Source organism: Squalius cephalus (assembly GCF_949319135.1).
Source record: "Squalius cephalus genome assembly, chromosome: 7".
Taxonomy (NCBI): Eukaryota; Metazoa; Chordata; class Actinopteri; order Cypriniformes; family Leuciscidae; genus Squalius; species Squalius cephalus.
In genome coordinates, this window is record NC_137128.1 from 24,550,143 (window position 1) to 24,577,949 (window position 27,807).

At 36.9% G+C, this 27,807-nt stretch overlaps 1 protein-coding gene across 2 annotated transcripts; it reads right to left on the minus strand.

The window, feature by feature from the left end:
• Positions 1-331: 331 nt before the first annotated feature.
• On the minus strand, positions 332-27,807 carry plppr5a (phospholipid phosphatase related 5a). 2 transcript variants are annotated; one of them, XM_079876613.1, is made up of 7 exons: positions 27,772-27,807; positions 26,791-26,979; positions 18,256-18,388; positions 15,736-15,986; positions 10,789-10,965; positions 5,928-6,062; positions 345-2,586 (listed from the first exon to the last, which is right to left on the minus strand). In XM_079876613.1, the coding sequence occupies exons 2-7, from the start codon at positions 26,968-26,970 to the stop codon at positions 2,557-2,559; spliced, it is 906 nt and encodes a 301-aa protein (XP_079732739.1). In that variant the 5' UTR covers positions 26,971-26,979; positions 27,772-27,807; the 3' UTR covers positions 345-2,556. The 2 variants fall into 2 exon arrangements, with proteins under 2 accessions (XP_079732738.1, XP_079732739.1); XM_079876612.1 differs by lacking the exon at positions 27,772-27,807 and having other exon boundaries at positions 332-2,586; positions 26,791-27,420.

Genomic DNA, 27,807 nt, shown 5'->3' on the forward strand with positions numbered 1-27,807 from the left:
ATTACTCACCCTTGGTCTTGTGTCGTTCCAAACCCGTAAGACCTGCGTTCATCTTCGGAACACAAATTAAGATATTTTTGATAAAATCCGAGAAGCCCATGAACTGTTAAAAAGATTTGTTTCAATGATTCTCGGGCATTAATCACTTAAAGGTGTTAAAAGCCTCAGCGTGGCATTTTACACGATTTAACGTGTTGCAGCAAAAAATGTCAGGTAAATATTTGTGTTGTTTGCATTGTGATAGCCTTATATATATATATATAATACACTATTGCATTCAACAACAATCACTCATTTCAGCCATTTCAGAGAAAATATCAAGATATAAATTGACTATTACAAATGACTAAAAAATGTTTTTTATTTTAGTTACATCATCCAGCTCAAAGTTAACACACACAGTTCTGATTATTATTTATTTTTTACATAACAGAACAGTAAATTATAAATTTAAAATGAGAAAATGCATCTTCAAATGACATATTATGGACATTAAAAAAATATCACAGAACGCAAGAGATCATACATAAAAGATACAGAGTGACAGTGAGTCTGAGAGTAAATATTTTATTACTGTGACACCTCGGGCTCAGGGAAGATCTGCTTTCCTTTCCAGCTCAGTCTCAGAGGTCAATGATTGACCATTGACACAAGCTGTTTAAATATACTGTCCAACGTATACACAATATGGTTATAAAAACATTTTAAGCTTTTTCACAATCAAAATTCCATTCACAATTTTGGGGTTTTAGGCATCAAATCCTATTGCAAACCAAATATGAAGGAAAGGTATGTATACTGTAAACAACTTTTTAAAAGTTTGTTAAAAAATCTCATTGGAAAAAATGAGGAGTTACCATTTAGCTTTCATGACTGGAACATAATCTCAAACATGTATATGCATATCACATACTGTACCAACCCAGGGGGGGAAGGGGGTGAATCAAACAACTGTCATTATAAATAACCCTGAATTAAAGTTGTTAATTGTGCAGTTAATGCAGAAGCTCTATCTGATTAATTTTAATCTTTCACACAGTGCTTCCTCAGTTAGCCAGCCAAAAAAACTCACAGTAGTTATATTCACAAGCTTTCCATGATGAAAGCATCAACTGCTGACACTAACAGTGGACATAAAAGGGTTGGGGATGTTCAGTAGTACTACATGAGTGAGATAAACAGGATAAATGATTTACATCATTAGGAGACACTATATTTAATGTATTCAAGCATTCATTTGAAAATCAAATCTCATCACTGGCCAGTGAGAGATCAAACATATGCTCAGTATAGTGTATAAAATCACTCTGCAGAATGTAAATTCAACCAAACACTATTTTTAATGTTACGGGATCTGTCATACAATTAAAACACATATGTGTCCAAATGCAAACATTGCTATATATTTGTATGAACTGACTGATATGCACTGTTTTCCACACAATGAAGGTGTATCCCCTCTATCTTTCCATCTCCATCTCTCTCTCTTTGACATGTACAGGTATTATTCCAGTGAAAAAAAGAAAAAAGAAAAAACAGCCTTCTCTAAGTAACTAGAGACCATGTTCTCACAGAGGCAACATCAAGGGCAGACTCACAAATACACACACTGGCCACGTAAAAAGCACACAAAGCAACCCTTCATAAACAACCTAGCAGCCTCTTTGGACAAAAGCTTGAGCATCTAATCTGTTGTGAGCCCTGTAATGCATTGCCAGTCACAATTAAAGCACTCAGCTCTGCCCAAGGTGCTCTCTGCCATTATGACACCAAAATCAATCATGATTTCGGTTTATCACCTCATGCCCACATCAGCTCACTTTAAAGACCCTGTGAATTCTTGGTCGATTGAGACCATATGCTAATATAGTCCTATAAGTTCCTGGAAATTCTCATCATGTACTACACTGAGTTTGGACCAATCAAATGCTTTCTATAATGAGCATGTCTCTCCCTCCAGTACCATCTGCACGAGCAAGTCGAAAATCATGGTTCATGACTGTAACATAACTAAAACCTATTGGATATTAAATGTGCTTCAAAATACGGAGAATAACATCTGATGCAACAGTGATACAGTTTGCTGTTCTGAAAAGAAAAACTCTGTAAATGTGCTGTGATATATTTTGGCAAGCAAAAAATACTATCATCAAAGAAAATATCAAAAGAAACAGATTTCTATGAGGATCAACAACAATATTTCTTGTCAGTCAGAAACCTCTTCAAAAAATTCTGCTATGGACTCACAGTTGTAAATGGAACATCAGAATTTGTTAAACACATTTCATTTGACATCATGTTGCAATTCCACGTTCACTCCATACCCACCGCACCTAAAAAATGCTAACAGTGATATGTTTGTATAAAAATATGTATGCGACCCTACCATACCTATTTTCAAAAAAGGAGTTACAAGGAGGACGACACATTTTTTCACACACTTGAAAATAGAAGTCTAAAAGTAGAACATATCGACGTTGCACTCAAAGTAAGAAGTCGCACCGGAGAGCAGCAACATTATCCACAGCATTCGTCTCGCTAGCAGGCTTTTCATTGTCATGTGATCTCAGCATAGGTGATGGGATTCTGAAAATCAACCAGAAACATACAGTTACGTATCTGGGTCAATTACATCACACTCATTTTGTCCAGATCTAATAAATAATTCACAAACTTTCAAATGTAATTCATAGATACTATAACTACTAAACCCCTGTTCTATCCTGAGAATGTTTTAAATGTCTAAATTAAAACATTTTTGGTGAGCATAATGGCAGAAATATCAGCTTGATACAACTGTCCTAATAACAGTTAAGAAAAACCCTCATAAAAAGCTGAAATTCTTACAAAGAAAACCTTATTATCAAAACCTGGTCAGTAAAAATAATGACATTATAACAATTCTTATTAAAGCATCACTGCTTATTAACTTAAGATACAAAAAAATACAGAAAACAAAAATGATATAATTCCTTATGACTGTATGTCCATATTCACTTAAAATATCAGATAATTTGACCTTTAAATGACAAGACGATAGGCTTGTTCGGAGCTGCACAGACCGACTGCAGAGAAGGTATACCGATCGGTATATACAGCGCCGCTTCAAGTCCAACAAATCTAATGTTTGTTTAGTTTGTAAAATGTGCATCCCCCTTGTCATGTCTTTGCCCCACCTCCTCGTTTCCTTTTCATTAGTCTATTTGCCTCACCTGTTGCCTCTTATTACCCTCTTAGTTTGCTGCCCTATTTATTTCCTTTGTATGTGCCGTATAGTTGTTTGCCTCTGCTCTCAATATCCATTTCGTGTTTTTGTCGGCTGTCCAGTTTTTTTTTTTTGGTTCTAGGATTCTCTGCCTGTCCTGCATTCCCTTGTTGTCTACCCCTGCCCGGCTTAGTCTGCCTGATCTGGCCTGCCTGGGACCCTGAGGTTTTCTTCTCCTGACCTGGTTCTGTTAGCCTGGACTGGTAAATCTCTTGCCCCGGGCAATCAAGTCAGTACACCTGCCTGTTTCCTGGATTCTCCAGTGGTCAACTTTTGTCTCTATGTGGTCTGTTAGAGGCCTGCCCTCCAATCTGGCCATCCACTGGTTCTGCCTGCCCTACTGACCCTTCGCTGTCCCGACATCAGTACCAGCCTGCCCCTTCTGGGATTTTTGCCTGCTTGTTCTTTTTCCGCTACGCAGTGTCTGTTTTTTCCTGGCTAAGGATTGTTTTTCTTCTGACCTTCTTGAGCTGGATTTAGCTGAGTTTTGCCTTTTGTATTCATCTGCATGTGGGTTCTCTTTCTGTAACCGGTCCTAACACTCATATTCAAGGTGTAAAGATAATAAAATTACTAATACATATTCGTGGTAAATATGGTATTTTTACTTGGTTACACAACATTTTTAGATGCCTTAAATTTGAACTTTTCTTGAAAATAGTATTTTAAAATTTTCAAAACCATTTGAATCCAACAACAGATTTGTCGCGTTTCAAACTTAATGTTAAATATTTTGGGTCATTTGAGACATGAGGAGCGTTAACAGCTGCATTTTTACCTCTCCATCTCATTGCAAAGTTAAAGAACTGGTGCACACTTTTCTAAGGCTGTGGAAATGAGTAATAGCTACCTTAAAGATTAATGATGTATCCTTGAAATAACCAAGTGTGATGTGAGTGCTAGCCTTGCATTGCAGGTGCACATGTATTGGGCTTATACGTAATCTTGATGAACGGCCTCATGGAGCCCCTGGGCTCACACTTATATGAATTCGAAATGAATCATGGGAAGTCATATTGAACTATTAATCAAAGATGGGCAGGACTCCTCTGATTTTGATGAATAATGGAATTCAAAGGCAACAATATCTGCTACCAGACTGTGGGTTCATGACCTTATGGGGACTGACTACCTGTTGAATATTGTATGGCAGCCCTGCTGAACAATGCTGTTGAATACTGAAATAATCAGCAGTGTATATCTGATCTGTGGCCATCTGTGATTTTATAATTAGCTCTCCGAGGTGGAAAACATACAGTAGGACATAAAAGCCTGCAACCTGGAAATCAACAAAGAAGAAGAAATGATATATTCAGCTGCATGTGCCTATTTTTTTCTGAGACTGGAAGATAAACCCACTGACTAACCCTGATCTCTTGTGACACAGATACAAGAAATTCTGGCCTGCAGCAAAGGAGCCAAATGAACATAATGAAAATAAATAATGGGATTTACTAGGGAAGAACATTTAACATTGAGAACATAATATTCAGTGTCCAAAGGCTGTTCAATGTGATGGCTGTCATCAAAAGTATGTTATGATGCTTGAAGGAACTGAAGTGGACAGGGATTAAGTTCAGTACTCAAAAAAGAAGCTAAAAGGAAAGCTCTGTTTATCAAACAGCTGCATTCCTTGTGATTTCATCTATGACCTTTGACATTTTTAAGCCCCTTAACCAAAAATGTGTGTTTAATTCCATTTCAAGTTTTATATTCATGTCCCTACAGTTAAAAATTCAATGCTGCAAAAACTGAAAACTGCCACAGGGAAACTCATAAGATGACCCACATAAGGCTGACATTGTATTTTGCAAATTTTTAAAGTGTGGATGAATGATCTGGTAGGAGACATATGTAAGAAGCTCATCTACATTAGAGTAAAGGACCTTTCACACACCAAGGACAATAAATATAACAATAACTATAAAGATTAATGATTGTTTTCTCTCTACTTCTATGAGAACTATAATGACACAGAGCAAATATATTGTTGGAATCACTTTCAAAGCAATTTTTTTTCCAGCTGATGAATGATAAAAACAATGACAGCCAATCAGAATCCACACAAATTTAAAAAGCTCAATTTTGAATGAATGGCTGTTAATGCATCTTAATCCCTTTTCCATAGCACTGTGAAAAAAAATGGCTTTTGGTCACATGCCCAGAGCTGCTGTTGTTACAAAAAAAAATTCGACTTGGTGGTGCTCACGAACAGAGTATTTTGCTAAGCGACAGTGAGAATCCAGAATCGGCTCTTGTCTCTGTACTCTTGTATTTGGTGTTGTGTGATAAAAATAGCGAATACAATAATCTGAAACGCTGTTTGAAAATGTGTAAATACTGCTTGACTTCTCTGTGACAGACAGGTGTCAAAAAAGGAAAGTTGCGGAGAGCTGCTTTGTGTACATTTTTGGTTTTCAATGAGCGCCACCTACTTCAGAGATTGTATGTTCAATCAACAGTCTAAAGACAAATCGCATGCGAAAAGCGGACAGAAATTTCTCGTAAAACATTTGTGATGATATAAACAGGCTTTAATGCTGTTAATAATCTCATTTTGGATAGAAAATGGCAATGGCTTAATGTAATAAAGCACTTATATGTTATAATGACTGAATTTTATGAATGATTCTAGTGTACATGAAGGCTTGAGGTTGAATACCTGGGACGCTATGTATTTCTCCACGGTGTGCTCCATCCTTGGCTGACTGATCATGGGACCACTGGACACACTCTCCTCCGGCGGTATCTCATCCAGTAACGGCTTTCCTTTGAAATTTTTCACCACACACACCACCTAACACAAGAGCGCCCGTAGGGAAAGAGAAAGGAAAGAGAGAAAAGAGGGAAGTTTTGCACCTCTGAAAGGCTTTTTGTAGCACACATACACATGCATAGCTTTTCTCGGAGTGTAAATGATGATTTATGTAAGTCTCGAAAGGGCAAAGATGCTCGCATGACTTGTTGCCCAAAGTAAAAGGGCTCTGTGCTCTTTCGGGAAGGAGGAAGCATGCGAGTCCATGTCCTGGAGGAGATTCATCCATTATCGGACCAAAATGAGTACTTTCAATAAGACACTACAGGCAATGCTCTGCTAGACTGCAGCATAACACAAGGGAGAGTTTCTGCAGAGGACATCACAGGGCGTTCTCATTCCCGGAGCCCTAAGTTGAATTAAACAGATGGAGGAAATAATTTTCTGTGCTGTGTGTGCTGCCCTAACCATTTGCCTAACCATTTGCCTAACCAGGGCTACACTATAAAAATGACCATGGGTCTGTCTGAGAGGACAGAGGAGAGTTTCGCATAGTCACTGTCTTTTGGTTGTTGATCATGTGTATGTGTTTTTAAGCCTTATAAATGAAAACTTTTGTTGCAACATTGTTGTTCAATTGTACTTATGTAATGTCACTAGGGTAGCTCTGTCAGCTTGGCTAATATAGATGTGATTTTATTACAGCATAAAATGACTTGTGATAGTATTAGAAGTATCAGAACTGGTTGAAAAATATATCAATAATGTTTTTACCATATGCCACTAAAAGTGATTAATTTATGATGTCATGCCGCTACTTTTTTTTTTTGTAAAGAAAACTTAAATACTCAATTACGCAACAACTCTTACTGCAAGTTACATCGATAAGCCAAGACGAGTCTTCACAAGTGAGTCAATGATTCATTCACTAAAGTGATTCGTCCAGAAACAAAACAAGTAACTGGCTGCATCCGAAATCCAAGGATGGATTAACGGACGGCCCAAGCAGTGGGGGGCCCTGTCGGCACAACGCCCAAAACACTCTATACCCTATGTACTATTAGATGAGGCCACAGGAGAGGATTTGTGAATGGCAGTGAAACGACGTAACTGACACTGGAAGGTCACTTGATAATGAGAACATGGCGAATGAAGTACATCCAGGCTACATTCATACTATTCACATTCATACTATATACAACATACTTTTTTAGTGGTTGCAAAGTAAGAAATTGTTCAAAATAATTACCTACTCAAGAGTGTATGCGATTTCGGACGCATCCACTGTCTTTAAGAGTGAGTCATTGGGCCCTATCAGACACCTGGTGCAATCCCTATCAGACACAAATTTTGCCCCACGTTCCTTTTCAAGAAAATGCTCTGTATGAATGAATGAATGAACAAACAAAGATATTAAACTCGACAGAGGAAATGTGGGAATTAGGTTAAACTGAAACAAGGAATGTGGTGTATAATTGTGTGAAATGTATGATGAAAATTGGCTAGCAATTCGCTGATCTCGAATAGCTTCAGCATCAGCGACTTTTTATAGTACAAAATCGCTGTCAATCAAAAGGAGATGCAGTCTTTCGACAGACCCTCCAACCATCACGCAGAAGCCCAGAGTCCAGGCCAGCCCACTCCTCATTCACTCCCAGAGATGCTGAGCGTCCGTGGGCGGGACATAATCGCAACATTTAGCCAATGACCGTCTAGTTTCGAAGCACTGAAAAAAACTGTTCAAAGCAGCCCCATTGAAGTCAATGGACGCTGGGCTTCAACAGGGAAATGCACTGTGACACTACAGCAATGTATGAGAAGGAAATCAAGTCAGCCAACCTGCTATATGCAGCTGATTCTGAACGAACTCGTCTTCGAGATGAACGTTTTCTAACGCATTTTTAGTCAATAAAATATTAACACAATAGTACATATCTGACCATTCATTTTTTGACATTATAGGGGAAGCCGAACTTCGCTTGTAATCTTAAAGAAATACCCACTGTTTTGTAGTCAAGCTATTTCTAATGAATCTAAAATTCGCTGTTAAATTTCACTGTTTATCAATTTCTTCACATGTTTTTTAAAAGAAAGCTGATAATCTATTATTATTCCTAAATATTTAAATTAATGTACTACCTCAAGTTGATGAATGAATACTTATATTTGCCTTTTGATCCACTTTGATTTCACTCGCGATCTGTGAAACTCGTGCTCTCTCTGAAATTATGCGTCTCATTTCAGTGACGTCATACACATACACACTTTAATTATTTTCGTTAATTTAATTATTTTAATGTTCATGGCACAGCAGAATGACTTCGGCAACACATTATGTTACTTATTTCAGCATTTTGAGTGAGAATATAATTATTACAAATTATATTTATTTTTCTGATCAGCTCAATTTTGACCAGGGTTACACTGGACACACACAAAGACACACACACAAAGACGCCCAGCAGCACACAAACTAGCCAAATATTAAAAATAAAAGGATTACAATGTAATAGATTAATATTGTGTACATAAAGATATGGTGAAATCCGGCTTGTCCCATAGATGGTCTGCTTGCGTGCTTTAACCTCGCGCACCAGCATATCCGTTTGCTCTCTGGAGACACAATAAGTTCACTTGCGCTGTGCGCTTTAGACCTTGCGTTTAGATCGTTAAAATAGGGCCCATTGAATCATTCACTCCTATTCAAACTCATTCATATTCAGTGAGGAATTAAACAAGTGACTATCTTTATGGGTGAGTCATTGAATAATTTACTCAATCGATTCATTCAAAAAACTAATTCATTCAGAACCGAAACAAGTGACTATATTTATGTGTGAATCATTAAATCATTCTCTCTGATTCAAACACTGATTCATTCAGGAGTCAAACACCACCACCGCTTTGGCTTACTCCTGTTAATATTCAAAACAACAGCCCTCTTGCATGTATGATACTGGTTAAAAAAATGTTCCTGACACAAATAAAAGGTCAAGTAAAATCAGAGCTACTCTCCTGTCCTGACAATGTCACCGGGGGGAAAAACTCATTATTGAGACCTAAGCTGAACTCCACTGCAAAACAAACTGCTAGGGAATCAGAAGGAAACAGACATTAGCAAGAATACTGCAATGCATTTACCTAAGCACAAACTGTTGTTCCCCATTACAGCCTCCTTTCGGATGATGTGACGTTTAAGAGATTTGATCTGACCATGAGTTTGATGTGTATATTCACCTTCCTCCCTGCACCCCTCCCCCAACCTACCCTAACAGCAGAAATAGGTCAGTGCATATCTCATACAGTATGACTAAAGCACCACAAAAAATAAAATATTCACGCTTCCACAAACTCACTCACAATGCTGTTATGCCTAATGTGAGGCAAGCACGCATGAGCTCATGTGTGACCTTCCTCTAATGCGCACAATGAGTTTCTCATCTTCACTGTGCACTCTTCAAACAACAGTGTGCCCAGCACTGTACAAAATGTTGTGTTTTTTTGAAGAGGCAGCCACACATGTGCCCTATCCTGTGGCCTGACCTAATTATCTAGCCATATGTCACATTTCTTCTTTAGTGTAACATTACTTTATGAATTACCATATTTTTTCATATAAATAATGCACATATATTTTTATGTATTTCTTGCTTTTACTGAGAAATACAACTGAAATATTTTTTCATAGTACGTAGGCATATGCAGTGTGTGTGATGGGCAAAAGTCTGCATAAGATCAGTGGTTTGCTGCTATGTGGCTTCTTTAAATTTCAGATGGCTTGAAGGCAACTCTGTACCGCAGATCCCTCAAACTCTCTGTCAAGATGCACTGTGTACTGTCAAAAAAATGTGGTACAGTGAGTCAGACACTTAAAAAAAAAGTCTGAGTTATTTAAACAGAAGCTTGCATTTCTGTTAAAGCACTATGAAAATATTCAGTACAATAATGTTTATTTAAATTTGTCTAAATCAGGTGTCTTCAAACTTTTTGATGCCCACTTTCTCAACACTGCTTAGAAAGGTCTGCCTGGTTATATATAGTTGGGACCAGATTAAACAGGAGTTGCATTTGCTTTTACTGTTCCACAACACATTATTTTAAACAGTTTTTATTTTAGTGTGTCGCATTTTTTTTTTAGGTTTGTGCATATCACGTAATATAACCTTTAGATAACATAATTTGCATGTTTTATCAATCACAAAATATAAAAACGCAAAAAGGAACAACACTGCATAACACTACAGTATATTTTACATATTGTGTACAACTATTCAAAAGTTTGGGGTCAATAAGATGTTTTTAACAACTATTTTCAACATTGATAATAATAAGAAATGTTTCTTGAGCATCAAATCAGCATATTAGAATGATTCCTGAAGGATCATGTGACACTGGAGACTGGAGTAATGATGCTGAAAATTATCACAGGAATAAATCACTTTTTAAAATATATTCAAAAAGATCCACAATATTACTGTTTTTACTGTATTTCTTAACCAAATAAATGCATACATGGTGAGCATAAGAGAATTCTTCCAAAAAACATTTACAAATTCTTACTGACCCCAAACTTTTGAACGGTAGTTACTATAACTAAACATAATATTAATAAAAGGTATTCACAAATAAGAACAAACAGTTCATTAGAAACACTCAGTACTTATAGTTGATCTTCTTGAATATTTGCAAATACATCAAATACATTTGTATTTAAAAATGAATTGAATTTGTATCTTTATTATCAGTGTGTTCTCATATGTGAGCTCACCATAAAGACAGCAATGGCTCCACCGATGATGAAGCCAGCGATGACATCAGACCAGTGGTTGCGGTACTCCACCACTCGATTAATCCCAGTTAGGAAAGCCAGACACATGAGCCCCAGAGAGAGCACCGGCTTGGCCAGCCGTGTCCCTTCGGCCTTCACAGAGAATGTGATGTACATCTGAGGAAGAATGAAGCACTCTGTAATACATCTTCATTCTAACCACTGTGTAAACGCTTTTCATAGTTCATTCATTCCCTGCTCACGTGTGGACATGTTTGTCTAAATACACACAGGTTTCATTTTTACTGTTTAAATACCTGTTTAATAAACTGCACTCTAACATGCACCAATTACTCGGATCAGTGTACGCAAACATTTGAATGTGTCTGATGCTGCTGACATGCTGGTGCTTTTCAAATGAAATACATTTGCATGGTTCAGCTACATTGTTTCAATTATCCAAGACATTGGCATTGACTGGAAGGGTGACATTTGAAGGCTAGTCTGGTGGTATTTGAAGAAAACCTATGTCGCTTTAGTCCAGAATTAAGCCCTAGGGGAATGAGGGAAGGTGGACAAAGGCGGGATGGGGGGTGGACTTGTATTCAACTCATTGTGAGGGTTTGATCAAGTACAACTCTTAATGTCTAGAGCAGGGAGCACCAGCGACATTCAGACAGACGTTATTGTACCAAGCATCCATTTAAAGGAATAGTAAAATGAAAATTCTTTAAAATGAAAATTCTGTCATCATTTACTCACCCTCATGTTGTTTCAAACCTGTATGAATTTCTTTCTTCTGCTGAACAGAAAGGAAGATATTTAGAAGAATGTCAGTAACCAGACAGTTTCTGGGTCCCATTGACTTCCATAGTAGGAAAAAAATATACCATGGAAGTCAATGGGACCCAGAAACTGTCTGGTTACTGACATTCTTCTAAATATCTTCCTTTGTGTTCAGCAGAAGAAAGAAATTCATACAAGTTTGAAACAACATGAGGGTGAGTATATGATGACAGAATTTTCATTTTAAAGTGAACTATTCCTTTAACTGTTCCTGTGGAAGCTCACGTCTTAAAATTCTGGCCAGTACGATAAGCCGATAATTATGACCGCTGCTAGCATAGCTAGCGAAAGCGGTCATATAGGGACACACCGGGGAACATGAAATTTGGTGGGCATGTAGCCCCACTAGACTTTTACGGAAAAATTTCGTTTGGTCCCCGGGGGCCACCCACCCCCCCCCCCCCCCCCACCCCCACCCCCCCCCCCCCACCCCCCGCGCTGGGCCCCCCCAAACCCAAAAAAATGCAGTTTTTCCTAAATAACTACCTGAACCGTGGTACCGAGGATGAAGAAATTTTTATGGTATGTTGGTCTTAAGGGCCCACATCAACCTAGCCCATAATCACTCATTTGTGATTTGCGCCCCTCCCATAAAAAATGAAAATGCAATATTATTCTGCTTTAATCGCCCCTATCTTCAGTTGAGATGTTCAGAACTGCACCATATTTCATGTGTATGATTAACTTGACATCCTCTGAGGGTATGCTAAGTTTCGTAGAATTTCATCCATGGGGAGGTATAAAATAAATTCATTTATGTGGACATTTAGTGACTGTACACTCATCGGCCTGTAGATGGTGGTGTTGAGCGAGGGTTGCTGGTTTAGGATGATACTGTCACTAAGGTTGCCAACTGTCCCGAATTAGGCGGGACGTCCCGTATTTTGAGCCTAATTTATTTGTCCCGTGCGTGACCTCCCGTGTCCCGTTTTTTGACAAGCTGATAAACCACTGACTGATACAACAGCAACAGCAGCAGTGCTGACCACGACACTTGAGAATGATCACCGACACCTGTCATCATCCAATCACAGCTTTTTTTAATCACTGTTTTGAGACAAATCATTGTTTGATTTGCGAACATCCTCTGCCGTCTGGTTGCTTCCGCTTCAAGCCGGACGCGTCTCGCGCTAACGGTAATTTCCTTTCACTGTCCACGTTTTGATTTCGGCTAATCAATTTTGGCGAATGCAAACAACATGATTATTGTTCATGAGTCTAACATCCAGCCACGCAAGAAAACATGTAATCTACCTGAGGGAATAATATGCTCAAAATACATTTCTGATTATTATTAATGTTTTAAAGCTTTTAGAAAGTACATAGAAAGCTTTTGTAACATTATCTTAACTGTCACTTTTGATTAATGTAATGCATCCTTGCTGAATAAAAGTAGGCAATTACTTTCTTTCTTTTTTTTCCCAAAAAATAATCTTACTAACCCCAAACTTTTGAACTGTAAGCCTAGTGTATAATGTTAAAAAAGCTTTCTATTTTAGATAAATGCTGTTATTTTGAACTATGGTTTGTTTGTAATGTGACTTTTTTCATGTATGACATTAAAATTATTTTTAGAATTAAATACATAAATAGGTTAAGCAATACAAATGTGTTTATGTCTGATAACCTTTTAAACACAAACTTAACTGCAGACACTGAAATGACGTACACTGTGTGATACAGTACAAATATTTTGAGTGTCCCTCATTTTCCTATAAATAACCATGATTGTCCCGCATTTTCCTTTTCTGAAGTTGGCAACCCTAACTGTCACACACACACATGCAGGAATACAAACAAACGCAAGCATGCACACACACTGACATCCACACGCACAGACACACACCCATACACACACATACAAATCCACATGCACAGACACACACACACAAACACACACGCGCACACACATGTACGCACGCATACATACACGCACAGACACACACACACACAGACACACACATACACAAACACATACACACACACACACAGACAGACATGCACATACTACTATTTTTTTTAGGTATATACATAAACACGCAATACAGCCAAATTGCTCCACGTCATTTATTTTTGTGGAAAGCCAGTGCAGGCCTGAGCGGCGGTCATATTTTGTACCGCCATGCGGTACATCTAGTTATTTCCATGTTTTGCCCGTTTACGGATAAATGGAATAAATAGAATGCTACAAATGGTTTAGTCTTTACAACAGTACAGTGTGACATTTAGATTTGCTAAAGTTTACATTTAAATGATTTGTGTTTTTTCAATATTAACTTCATGTGAGCATTAGATAATGCCAAAGATAATCTAAAAAAGCAGCATGCGCAATTAAATATCCAATATCAGCCGATACTGATAATTTCCTTTTTTTTGTATGATAACCAGTATGGTACTAATAATTCTGTCATTATATACTTTCATCTCATTCTAAAAAATATCTTGCTGGTATTTTTTAGTGGAACACAAGTAGACATTTTTGAAGATTTGTTTCATAGAACTTGTCATTTTGGTGTCAAATATTAAAATTGAATGATTTTTTAATCCGGATCCAAGCTAGATGCAAACTTTGTTATGGTGTATTTTACAGTTCATGCATTTGTACTTTTGTGCTACACTGGACAAAGTAAGATAGCAGAAAATGGGATTGTAATGGGTGTGAGTGAGTAAATAGTGACAGAATTTAGATTTTCGGGAGAAGTACTATTTTAAGATTCCATCACAGGAAAAACGAGGTGATTAAATAATAGAGTAGCCTTTAGTCATGGTAGATCTATTGATTTTTCCTCCTCTCCACTAACTCTTTGACACAATGCCATTTGGATATGACAGATGAAAGTTTTTCAGTCTGTAGGGAAGTTATTTGTTTTATTATTGTAATAGGAACCATTAAATGGATCTTCTACCATCTGCCTTGAGGCTTTTAAACGTGCTGACTCAGAATGTAAACCATTTCTGATTTATTTAATGACTGGAGTCATACAGAGTAATCAATTTGATTAGTATGATTAAGGTTTGAAGGTTGCAAGGTGAAATATGCACTTACATCATTGTTATTTATTTATTTATTAAGACGATGCACAAAAATGTGAAGTTTGATGTGTACACTAACTTGTGACACTGCTTAAAGTTTAATGGATTTGACTGAGACGAAAGCCCCGAGTGAGATCTCACAGGTCACTCCAGATGTTAACATGTTTAAAAATCAGAAAGCAAGGCAAAGTAACTTAAAAACCTTCAGAGAACTGATGGAAAATGAAAATACATTTTCTGTGGCCAAAGTGAATGCTGTGTGTTGCTGACAGGCCTTGTAGCTTTAAAGGCCCGTTCACACCAAGGACGATAACTATAAAGATAACGATAAAGATATAATTCTAAAAATCGTTCTCCATATTAAAGAATAACAGAGTTCACACCACAACTATAACGATAAAGATATGAGGAACGATATCGTTGGGATCACTTTCAGAACGATTTTTTTCCAGCTGTCGAACGATAAAACACTGACAGCCAATCAGAATCCACTCTAATTTAAAGGTCTCGAGCATTTAAAATGGATCTGGATCATCCGGGCGCGCGCGTGCTTAGAATAAAAAGACTGTTATCGGTCGTTGGTGTGGACGCATATATAGTTATCTTTATCGTTATCTTTATAGTTATCGTGCTTGGTGTGAACAGGCCTTTAGACTTCAAGAATAAATGGAAAATGTGTTTTTATGCTTTTTAAAAAGGAGTACCATTTTTGAAAAACATGTCATGAAACCCAATTCATGCCTGGATCAGTACCATAGTATGGATAAAAAGCTTCTCTCATCAGAAGTTGAAGGAGTGTTAGAACAAATCCTTTAGTCTAAAATATTAACTCTGACAAAAATGTTACTTTTCCCTGAGCTACACATCATTTTTTGCTGATTTAATTTATACATAAACAACCTCTTCACATGTGAAATAACGTGCATAAAGCTTCCACAAACAGAATGCAACTGTTTCCAAACATTTTTAGCCGTAGAAAACCAGATACCTATTTGTTATTTGCTGTTTAGACTACAGTGTGATCCTTTTCTATTGTGTACTGTATGTGTACAAGTAGGGTTTACTCACAGCAACATAAACAGCTGCATAAACACTGATGGCCGCCTCTTTGGACGGAAAGGATTTGCGAGCATGCAAGACATCATCCTCATTGCCTGTGCAGGCTTCCTGTTGGTTGATGAAACGCACCACCTGTTGGCACCCCAGCGCTGTGTAGTTGGGTTTGCACACCGTCAGGAAGTGTGGGGACAGATTTCCCGTTACCACCTGCCCGGCATTTACAAAGATGTCAGTGGCAAAGAGGCCAAAAGCATACACACCTGGAGGGACACAAAGACACTGTATTATCCAGAGGCAAATTTCAGTCTTACTTAAGGAATTTACACTACCGTTCGGAAGTTTGAGGTCGGTAAGGTTTTACAATGTTTTTGAAAGAAGTCTTTTATGCTCACCAAGGCTACATTCATTTGATCAAAAATAAAAAACTGTAATATTGTGAAATATTATTAATGTTTGAAATAAATGTTTTGTATTTTAATATGTAATTTATTCCTGTGATGGCAAAGCTGAATTTTCAGCATCATTACTCCAGTCTTCAGTGTCACATGATCCTTCAGAAATCATTCTAATATGCTGATTTGCTGCTCAAGAAACATTTCTTAATATACCAATGTTGAAAACAGTTGTGCTGCTCAATATTTTTTAGTGGAAACCGTGATACTTTTTTTTCAGGTTTCTTTGATGAAAAAAGAAAGGTCAAAATAACAGCATTTATTTGAAATAGAAATATTTCGTAACGTTATAAATGTCTTCACTGTCACTTTTGATCATTTTAATGCATCCTTTCTAAATAAAAGTATTAATTTCTTTAAAAAAAACATTCTGACCCCAAACATTTGAACAGAAGTGTGTATGGAAGTAAAATAATGTCAAATGTTTTTGAAATAAAAAAGCCTGTTGAATTGCACTACTTAAAAAAAAGAGGCATTGCATTAACCATGCTTGCATTTTAATGCATTGTATTTTTAGGGCTTGCATTTTTATGGGCTGAAATTCAACATGGTTGAATATTTAAGCTGTGAATATTTCAATTAAAAACATTTCAAACACATTTTCATTACTAAAAATTCAATAATCCATATTCACCTTTCATATTTCACTTCCAAAATATTCAAACTGTTTAAAAATACAACCTATAATTTCCACCAGGCAATTATTAATTATTAATCACACTAAATGAACATGTTAAATAGATATCCCCAATATAAATATCTCACAATAGCAATGATTTAAAGATGACTTCTGTTGTTTGCCTGTAATGCCTATTCACTAAACAAATCCTGAAAAGCCCATTCAGCATTGGGTGAGTTTTTTCAACCAGAATATTGGGCAGGAAAGCAGAGCAACCAGACTTAAATCTTAATGTAAGCGTGGGCAGCTTTGTCACATTGAATGTTGTCTATGAGCGAAGCAGCAGACTGAAACTAGTTTACAATGAGCGCTACCACTGTCAGTTTACTCACAGCTCCTCCGTCTGCCTCCACATTAACACGCTTATTCATTATGCTCCAGAGGACTCCATATTTAACCAGAAACCTAATGTGGGCACAGCACTGAATTTCGGCTGACTTGTTCATACAACAGAATTCAAGAGTAATCATATGGTTCGTAAAACCACATGATAGCACACTTAGATGAGAAGCGCGAGGTGCTGTGTAACAGACAAGAGCAAGTAAATTTACTTTCTGAAAATACAAAATGAGAATTAACAGCACAATTACTAGAAATGTGTACCTTGGATATTATCAATTTTTCATACAGTACATACAAAATTTGTGGAAAAAGGCCAATTTTTTACAAGACTTTTTCAACTCTGACTTTGAACCAATTCTGTAGAATGGCCCATATAAATAACTGCTTCTATGATCAACAGAAGATGCAAATAAAAGTTTCTCTTTAAAAAATTGTTTACCACCTGCTTTCGGCGAGTTTATGAATAAGGCACATTCTATAACAAGCTTTATAGGAAGGAGGTGTTGATTTGAATATTTCAGCACATTCACAATCTGGTTAAGATGTTTTCCAGGTAGTTAGTGACCATTATCATGTTTTTTTGTTTTTTTTAGCTGAAATGCTACTGTTTAGTACATTTCTTTACAATATTCAGGGGGGACCATCATATAAGTTGGGACGTAAATGTAAAATCTTTTTGCTTTATTTTGTAAGATTATATAAATATAATGGAGTCACTAAATTAAATATATTGTGGGGGAGAGTATGCTTCCCTTTTAGTGTTTGCTGGAGTTTTGGGAGATAATTTATAGTCTGGTGTGATTTCAGGGCAAGTAACATCCCATAGTTTTCCCCTTCAACTCCTCTCTGCACAAGAAATATTATAAATAATTTAAGAGAATGCTTTGACATGAACCATGAGCGTCTACCCCACACAAGAAACTTGCAAGTACTGTTTGTGTGCCTGACATCTCGATTTGGCTTTTCTTCTGCTGCAGGCGCGAATGCACAAAGATAAGAAAAAATCGAAATCTACATTTGTCCTAATTAGTGACGCTCCAGCCTGTGAAGACATACCAAGAAAGCGAAATGTCCTTCGGACCAGAGGGTTGAGGTAACAACAGTCGCCCATCACAATGATCTTCTCTCGGTTGTCTAGATCCTCAGAGACATACTGCAGCAAGAAGAGCACGGACTCTGTCACTGTAATCTGCAGACAAAACCAAAAACCAAACAAGGCTTTTAATGGCACATTTCGTTTGTAGACTCTCCCTCTCTCTTCTCTCTTTTTTTTTTTTTGTTTGCTTTTTCCTTGATCTCTACTTAGATCTAAGATGTAAATTAAGCTAAAATCGAATTCTCTGCTTCAAAATCAAGAAAACAGGCTGTATTTCAGCTATTTGTAACACTGGAAGAAGAATAAAGACCAATTCATGAACACAATGGAAATGATTAGAGGTCTGATTTTCTGCTGGCCAGATGCCAGTTCCCAGCAAGGTCTTGAACCTGATTTTGCCAAACTGGCAGGGAGCACCCGGGGCAAAGGAACTATGAAAAAAAAAACACTCGCAATTAGTGCTGGATAGGTTTGAAAGAATAAAGCTGTAGACGGCTACGGGGGTTTTGTGACAACTTTTGTTGATATATGAAAAAGTTAGAATGCCTGTTATATAAGGAATTAATCTAAATCTCTATATTATTTGTCACATATTTTGACAAAAAAAAAAACATACATATTTTACATATTTTATACATCTATAACTTGTAATTTTCAATATTTGCATGTCATGTTACTTTAAAGTCATTATGAAACAGAAGTTGTGATAGTCTTTTCTTCCCTATAGTGATGTATATATAAGTAAAACGGTTTCTCACACAAGAAAAAAGGACGGGACTTGATTTTGTTCATTGTAAATTGATTGGATCATTGGGTTTTGCTACTGCTGTGATCTCATATGAGTGACAGGTTGTCCCGCCCTTGCACCAGTCATCAGAAAAGAGACACCTTTTAGGGGTAAATAAGGAAAAGATTGTTAAACCCCTAAAGGTAAAATTGTGCCCAATAGTGGGGCGGCTAAGCGCAGATTTTCATCAGAATTGATCACTTAGCGATAAAAGCATGAAATTTGGTATGAAGGCTCACAAAGGGGGTCTGATCAGATTTAGGACTGTAGGCGCTCAAAATTTGGCTTCTGGGGGCCATGTCGGCCATTTTTCAAAATGGCTGCCAAATATGGATTTCGTAATGGAAAAATGAATTAAAAGCTGCCAGAAACATAAAATGCAATAACACATTTCACCATAAATACATGTAAATATGAGCACACTTTCACATAGAAGGTCTTTAAACTTTAAAATATAAGATATGTTTTAAAAAAAATTGAAAATGGCCGCCAAATATGGATTTCATAATGTCATAATGGATAGGCGACAGAAATTAACAATTAAAAAAGTTGCACATTTCGAGGGCTTGGAGCCAGAGGGGCGTAAGTGGCTTTTGACAAACTTTACAGGAGAGACAAAACAAAATTTTGACCCAACTTCAATCACCTGTATTATTAACCTTAAACCTGTCACATGCCTGTCCTGTCTTGTGCTGCACATGGGTGTTTTGTTATTTTGGGCCATGTGCTCGTGTCTATTGTCTAGCCCCTCCCATCTTGTTATCTGATTATTGTTTTATTTGTCCCACCTGTCTGTCTCGTTACCCTCCTTTGTTTGTTCCCCTATTTAGCCTCCTTGTGTTTGTAGTCTTGTGCTGGTTCGTTGTCCGAGTTTCTTGTTCCTGGAGTCTCTGAGTTTTGAGTTTGTTACCCTGTCTGCATGTCATCAATAAATTTCCTCTGCATCTGTATCCTCGTCTCATGATCATCTATTCCGTGACAAAACCACAAACATTGTAACCACAGGCATACTTACATGAATGAGTATTTAAGTAATAAAAATTAACACAATGAACGCATATTAACACAATGAACATGTTCTAAAACATTTTAAAATAAAAAAATATGGCAAAAACGTCAGATACGCCTTTTTGGCACCAAACATTTCCAAGTCTTCTATGGATATATTGGGCATATCTGCTGAACAAATTCAGAAAATAATTGGTCAAAAGGGGAATTGATTGAATAATTAACACTTGAATAACACTTGAACAAGTAATTAATTTTCATTTAACTCATTAATTAATTAATTATTTTTCATTTCACTTTTCCATTCTGGGCATCTGCTGAACAGTACAGACTGTAATAAAAGTCACTGAACTTGCTAAACACACTTCTGATTGGCAATTCATGAGTTGTTCAATTTATTTAATTGTATTCATTCATTTTTTTTTACAAATACTCTATACAATTGACAGTTCTCTCGTGTTCTTTTTACTCATTTCACTTTTCTTTTTTGTTCAAACATTTCAATTAAATTTTTCATTTTTCAAAATGGCCACCATGACCCCCAGGGGTCAAATTCCAAGCGCCTACGGTCCTAAATCTGATCAGACCCCCTTTGTGAGCCTTCCTACCAAATTTTATGCTTTTATCGCAAAGTGATCGATTTTTGCGCTTAACCGCCCTACTACAAAGGAAGGTGAAACTAGTTGAAACTTTTCATCATGGTACCTCAGTTCTTAAGCCTTGTTCAGACTCTTAAGTCTAAGTACAAATTTGTGTCTAATTCATATGTGGCTTGAAATCCTATACAAATCTCCTTCCTGGTAATCCGTTTCAGTCGGACCATTCTGATTGGATTTCGCATAGCTTTTCTTCACTTTCACTTTCAATGTCACTTTCTCACGTCACGTAAAATGTAAACACGTCGACGTCGTTGCAGAAACATTGTTTCGTTGTGTTGTTGTCAATGTGCAAGTCACGCAGAAAATTATAAATGGAGACATCTCTGTGGTCCAGTGGTGAGGTGTCTTCACTTCTTTCTCTGTGCGGGAGAGACTAATTCGAATACTTCTACCAATGTGAAAAATCACAGGAAGCGACAGGTGAACTTGTGAACTCTTGCGCTAAACTCAACAGTGCAGCAAACGCCAGGTTACAACAGCAGTAATATCTCAATATTAGCACGGCTGAGCGAGCTTTTGAAGTGGGAACTCTACGGCAAGAGTCTGAGGATATATCACTTTGACATCACTTGTTAGTACTGCAGTATGAAACTCTTCTATTTATTGATTACATCTGAGGCATGTACAATAAGCTCAGAAAGACAAATTGTATTTATTATTTATTGCATTTATTATTAAAATTTAGAAGCGTTAGAGAAATTTATGTTTGGTGGTTGATTCTTTCTACAGAATGATATTACAGAATGACAAATTTGTTATTTTTTTACTTCACTTTTATGACATGCTCCTTTAGATCAAAAGAAAATAATCCAGAAATTGGATTCAATTCCATTTTAAATTCTGAGATTTATGAATGTACACATTTTCATAATTAACTATAAATAAGGTCTGATCTGTCAACAAATCCTTTCATGGCTTCTACAAAAGGAATTCATATTTCTTAACAAATGCAACTCGGGACTGTGAACTGGATTGACATGACTCACAGTTCATTTCTAATAGACATCAAGCCATCCTGGCCCATATATGTCACACAGCCAAGCCTGATGAGTGAGAGGGTTCCTCTGACTGTCATATGGGCCGTCCAAAAATTATTTTTTTTATTTTTTATTTGTTTTCATATTTAATGAGGAATGTGAGATACAGCATTATGCCATCAATTAATCATCATCATGTCGTTCCCAATTTATATGATGTTTTCCTTTTATCAAACACAAAAAGAGAAATTCTGAAGAATATACTTGTGATTTTTTTCCATCCAATTACATTAACTGAGTTTTCAAGCTTCAAAAGGACAAACGCACCATACATAAATGTATCGTAAAAAAGAAGCTATATATACAGTATATATATACACTACCGTTCACAAGTTTGGGGTCAGTAAGAATTTTTTTTTTTGGAAAGAAGTTAAAGAAATTAATACTTTTATTCATCAAGGACACATTAAATTGATCAAAAGTGACAGTAAAGACATTTATAATGTTACAAAAGATTCTATTTCAAATAAATGTTGTTCTTTTGAACTTTCTATTCATCAAAGAGTCCTGAGAAATAAAACAGGAATCTGAACTGTTTTCAACACTGATAATAATCATAAATGTTTCTTGATCTTGATGATCATCATATTAGAATGATTTATGAAGGATCATGTGACACTGAAGACTGGAGTAATGATGCTGAAAATTCAGTTTTGATCACAGGAATAAATTACACTTTACTATATATTCACATAGAAAACAGCTGATTTACACTGGAATAATATTTCACAATTTTTACCGTATTCTTAATCAAATAAACACAGCTTTTGTGAGCAGAAGAGACTCTTTTAAAAACATAAAAAATCTTAGTGACCCCAAACTTGTGAACGGCAGTGTATATATATATATATATATACACACACACTCACCTAAAGGATAATTAGGAACACCTGTTCAATTTCTCATTAATGCAATTATCTAATCAACCAATCACATGGCAGTTGCTTCAATGCATTTAGGGGTGTGGTCCTGGTCAAGACAATCTCCTGAACTCCAAACTGAATGTCAGAATGTGAAAGAAAGGTGATTTAAGCAATTTTGAGCGTGGCATGGTTGTTGGTGCCAGACGGGCCGGTCTGAGTATTTCACAATCTGCTCAGTTACTGGGATTTTCACGCACAACCATTTCTAGGGTTTACAAAGAATGGTGTGAAAAGGGAAAAACATCCAGTATGCGGCAGTCCTGTGGGCGAAAGTGCCTTGTTGATGCTAGAGGTCAGAGGAGAATGGGCCGACAGATTCAAGCTGATAGAAGAGCAACTTTGACTGAAATAACCACTCGTTACAACCGAGGTATGCAGCAAAGCATTTGTGAAGCCACAACACGCACAACCTTGAGGCGGATGGGCTACAACAGCAGAAGACCCCACCGGGTACCACTCATCTCCACTACAAATAGGAAAATTTGCACGAGCTCACCAAAATTGGACAGTTGAAGACTGGAAAAATGTTGCCTGGTCTGATGAGTCTCGATTTCTGTTGAGACATTCAGATGGTAGAGTCAGAATTTGGCGTAAATAGAATGAGGACATGGATCCATCATGCCTTGTTACCACTGTGCAGGCTGGTGGTGGTGGTGTAATGGTGTGGGGGATGTTTTCTTGGCACACTTTAGGCCCCTTAGTGCCAATTGGGCATCGTTTAAATGCCACGTCCTACCTGAGCATTGTTTCTGACCATGTCCATCCCTTTATGACCACCATGTACCCATCCTCTGATGGCTACTTCCAGCAGGATAATGCACCATGTCACAAAGCTCAAATCATTTCAAATTGGTTTCTTGAACATGACAATGAGTTCACTGTACTAAAATGGCCCCCACAGTCACCAGATCTCAACCCAATAGAGCATCTTTGGGATGTGGTGGAACGGGAGCTTCGTGCCCTGGATGTGCATCCCACAAATCTCCATCAACTGCAAGATGCTATCCTATCAATATGGGCCAACATTTCTAAAGAATGCTTTCAGCACCTTGTAGAATTAAGGCAGTTCTGAAGGCGAAAGGGGGTCAAACACAGTATTAGTATGGTGTTCATAATAATCCTTTAGGTGAGTGTGTATATATATATATATATATATATGATAACTTTATGTGATGAACAAACCAAAATCTATATGAAATCCCATTTCCAACAAATTAGATAAAGATAATCATAATTATGACATAAAACTCAAAATTATGAGACAAGTTGACATTTTGACAAAGTAATAATTATTACAAAAAAGTTGAAATTATGAGACAAAGTCATAGTCATGACAAAAACACAAAATTATGGATAAAACGTATAAGCATAAGAGCATAAATTAAAATTTTTATATGATAATCACAACTTATAATTATGACTTATGTGAAGTATGTCATAATTTAAACTGTTTATCTCAGAATTATAACAGCTCACCAGACGGGAAAATTGTAACAACTCCAATTTCTTTCTTTTTTTCCTTATACAAAGCTATTATATAAATTCAAAATGAGTTGTAATACAGCACATGAGTCATTAACTTTTTTATGATACTTTTATAGTGATTTTGTGTTTGAAAATTAAAAGCTCCAGTCAGACTCAGCATTAATTATAATTTCATGGCTAAATGACTTACAGTTTCTTCAAAAGTAACTGTCATTTGTATTACACAGAAGAAAGAAAGTCACACAGTTTGAAACAACATGAGAATAAGTACTTCTGCATAAAAGTCTGAGATACTGTAAACTTTTCAGTTGTCTTGTCAGAAATGGCCGAGCAAGTTAAGCATGCCAGCAATATTTGGGACTACACTACACTGAATAAGCCTTGCACTTTTAGAACCCGCCAGGCTGATAGCTGACCTTTACTCCTTCACGACCTCTTTACTGTTCACCGCAGAGCACACTTGTTGAGACCAGATCGAAATTTTCACTCCACACTTGGCTTAAAAGTGATGCTTTCAGCAAATGGGTTATAATAATAGTCATTTGGGGCTGAATTTGTGGGCCATGCAGAGTGTTTTCAGATCGATTGAGCAAATCCATTGGAATTCTTATGAGAGATGAGAGCAGGGAGGCTCAGTAGTGATCCTGGTGCTCTTTAATTGATCCTCGGAGCTGCCAATATCTTGCTCATCATAAATTCTCTTTTAATATACTGTAGGCAGGCACACAGAGCTAGAGTCCAGGGGCCGTATTCACAAAGAATTTTAAGGCTAAAAGTAGCTCCTAACTGGCGAATTTAGGAGCAACTCCTAAAAATAATGGGCGTGTCACACGTAACTTTAGGACTCCTAATTTTTTTGACTAAGAGTAATTCACGAAGCATTTTAGCCCTAAAAGTAGCACCTAAGCCTGGGACAGCTTAAAAGAAGTCGAGAGGACTCCTAACTCACTAAGACCTATTCACAAACCGCTTTTTGTGGCATTTCACGCTGCGATGTTTTGAAATGTGTATGCGGCGGCTACAGGAGCTTCCAATCGCGAGGGAACAATTCTGCATTGTAGGCATAACTAGGGATGCAATAACGCCACCAACAACAACCAAAACTAGGCTACATGTATGCATGTAAACTAATTGTAACGTTTCATTGTGAATCAAATTAAAATGTTCTTCTCTTTGCAAACGTAGGCAGAGGCATATAGTGACAGATTAATTCAATAATGTTGCAAAGATACTCATTGGTTTCATTAGGCTACTAGGCTATTTGTTTTGCCTTACTCTTTATTCATTTAGGCTATTTATTCAGTTATTCATCATCTTCCGTCCTTCGCACTACTTGTGTAGCGCACGCATTTTCAGACCTGTCACCTGTCACTCATCATCGTAGGGGAGGTGTTCGGAATCATTCCCGCCTTACAATCATCAGCCAATCAAGGTGGTCACTTCAGTCAAGCTCGTGCATGAGTAATGACGTCATCCATAGCAACGAAGACTCACTCTTAGTTTAGGAGTTGTCATTTTTCTTTACTAAGAGTAGGTCTGAAAGGCGTTGTGAATAACTTTTAAGAGAAAACTCCTAGCTAAAATCTTTTAGTGCGATTTAGGAGTACTCCTAGTGGTAAGATAAAATGCTTTGTGAATACGGCCCCAGAGCCAAAAAAAAAATGACTCTCAAAGATAGATTCCAACATTCAGTGTGGCCAATAGCAAACATTAAGCAATGGCAACCCTGCAGATGCAAGCCTTTCAATTTACTGATCTCTTTCAACTTACATTTCTCATGCTTAAAAGACCAACTTCTCTGAACTATGCTATGTTAATTTAAATGACCATTTACTAAGTGTCAACTTTTGTTTCTATTTTTGAATGGTAATATTGTGAAATATTATTGCAACTTTCTTTTTAAATATATTTTTAAAATGTAATTTATTCTAATGGCAATGTAGATTTTTATTTATTTTTTTTTGCAGCCATTACTCAAGTCTTCAGTGTCACGTGATCCTTCAGAAATCCTGTATATCAATGTATCTGTGATATATTTTTATCTTCAGGGTTCTTTGATTAATAGAACAGTATTTATTTGAAATATATGTATTTTGTAACATTATAGGCAACACGTCTTAGTTGACATTATAAAATGTAACAACTTAATGCATCCTTGATGATGAAAGGATTAATTTATTTTCTTTTACTGACCCCACATTTTATACACTGAGCCACCATGAAAGGTGCAAAAATACACTTTTAGACTAATCAGAAACCACACTGGATAATTAATTTGAAATATAGTATGCATAATCAAATATACATAATTTATGTTTAAAGCATTTCATGAACATACACTGATCATTTAATAAATATCGGTACATTTGTTTACTTAATAGGCCACATTCTTCTAAGTGTATAATTATTTCTAAATCCTTACTTTGCAGGCAGGCTGGCTCAATGTATGAGACCATATTCAACAGGACATTTCAACTATCTATACAATTCACAAACTGATTGACATTACACTATTATATACAAATAAAGATCTTGCCAAGAACTATATAGGCCTACTGCTCTTTCTTAACTCCTTTATCCTTAAACATACACTCACCACAAGTGCAGGGACACCTGCGACCACCGCGTACAGGACAGCTGGTGGGATCGCGCCGGACTCCTCTGGTCCGAGATAGGGCTTCGTATAGGCATTATCATGGCAGAAAAATCCCTGGATGTGCACGCTGAAAGTATCGGTGTACTCAAAGTAGTATGCCAGCATGACAGTTCCAGCCATGATCACCAACTGAAAGTAAAGCATTGTCGATAAGGGTCAAACAGATCCGGCGAAATAAATGAAGGTTCTTCGGCTTCGTTTCCTAGTCCTAAAATAGCACTGGCATGATTTCCTATTATTCCATTATCATTCTTCCTAATAAATCCGCCAGAAATAGTAGCGCATTGTGTCCGTGACAGAGCGCTTTAAAAGTGCGCTGCAGTCTATGAAAATGAATTGGGTTAGAGCTCGCGCAGGCTGGACAGCAGCACGCGCTGTAGGCGTGCCTCTGTTTTTTAAGTGATGGGATGCCTGCACAAAAAAAAATGCACTTGAACTGTCTAAAATTATTATAGATTATCGAATCTTTCGTCCTGTTATATGACTCCTCCAAATATATAACACCTGGAGTCTCACTTTGCTGCTGCTCAATTGCATAAGGACTTGTGAAGCAAGTTGCTCTTCATTAACAACATGGTCAAATACGAAGACCAGCTTACAGATGACTCTAAACAGAAATACTGAAATAATGCTTGAAAATAAATATATATTCTTTTTTTATTTGAAAGATTAAATGTCTTTCTTCAGGATATTTCATTTGCATACTGTTGATGTAGGAATGTAGGAAAGGCTTCGATGTATTTTTGAAGACTTATGAGGAACTGTGAGCTACTGCCCTCTTGTGAATGTATGTTAGACTTTGAAAAAGATTTAGCAGTTTCACATTTTAAAAACAGACAACATTAAACAAAAAAACTTGATTCTACATAAAAATGAATAAAAATAAATAGAGATAAAGGTGCATATTAAGTTTACACTCACGTTTTGTTTGGGCAGCTGGCTCTTATTCCTCAAAAT

Excerpts from the sequence above, each read along its gene's own strand:
- plppr5a (XM_079876612.1), bottom strand. The coding sequence starts at position 26,994 with ATGCTTTACTTTCAGTTGGTGATCATGGCTGGAACTGTCATGCTGGCA. Across the intron at positions 15,987-18,255 it reads AAGGACATTTCGCTTTCTTG|GTGTGTATGCTTTTGGCCTC; the intron begins GTATGTCTTCAC and ends GTGTCCCTCCAG. Across the intron at positions 6,063-10,788 it reads GAGCCATTGCTGTCTTTATG|GTGGTGTGTGTGGTGAAAAA; the intron begins GTGAGCTCACAT and ends CTCTTGTGTTAG.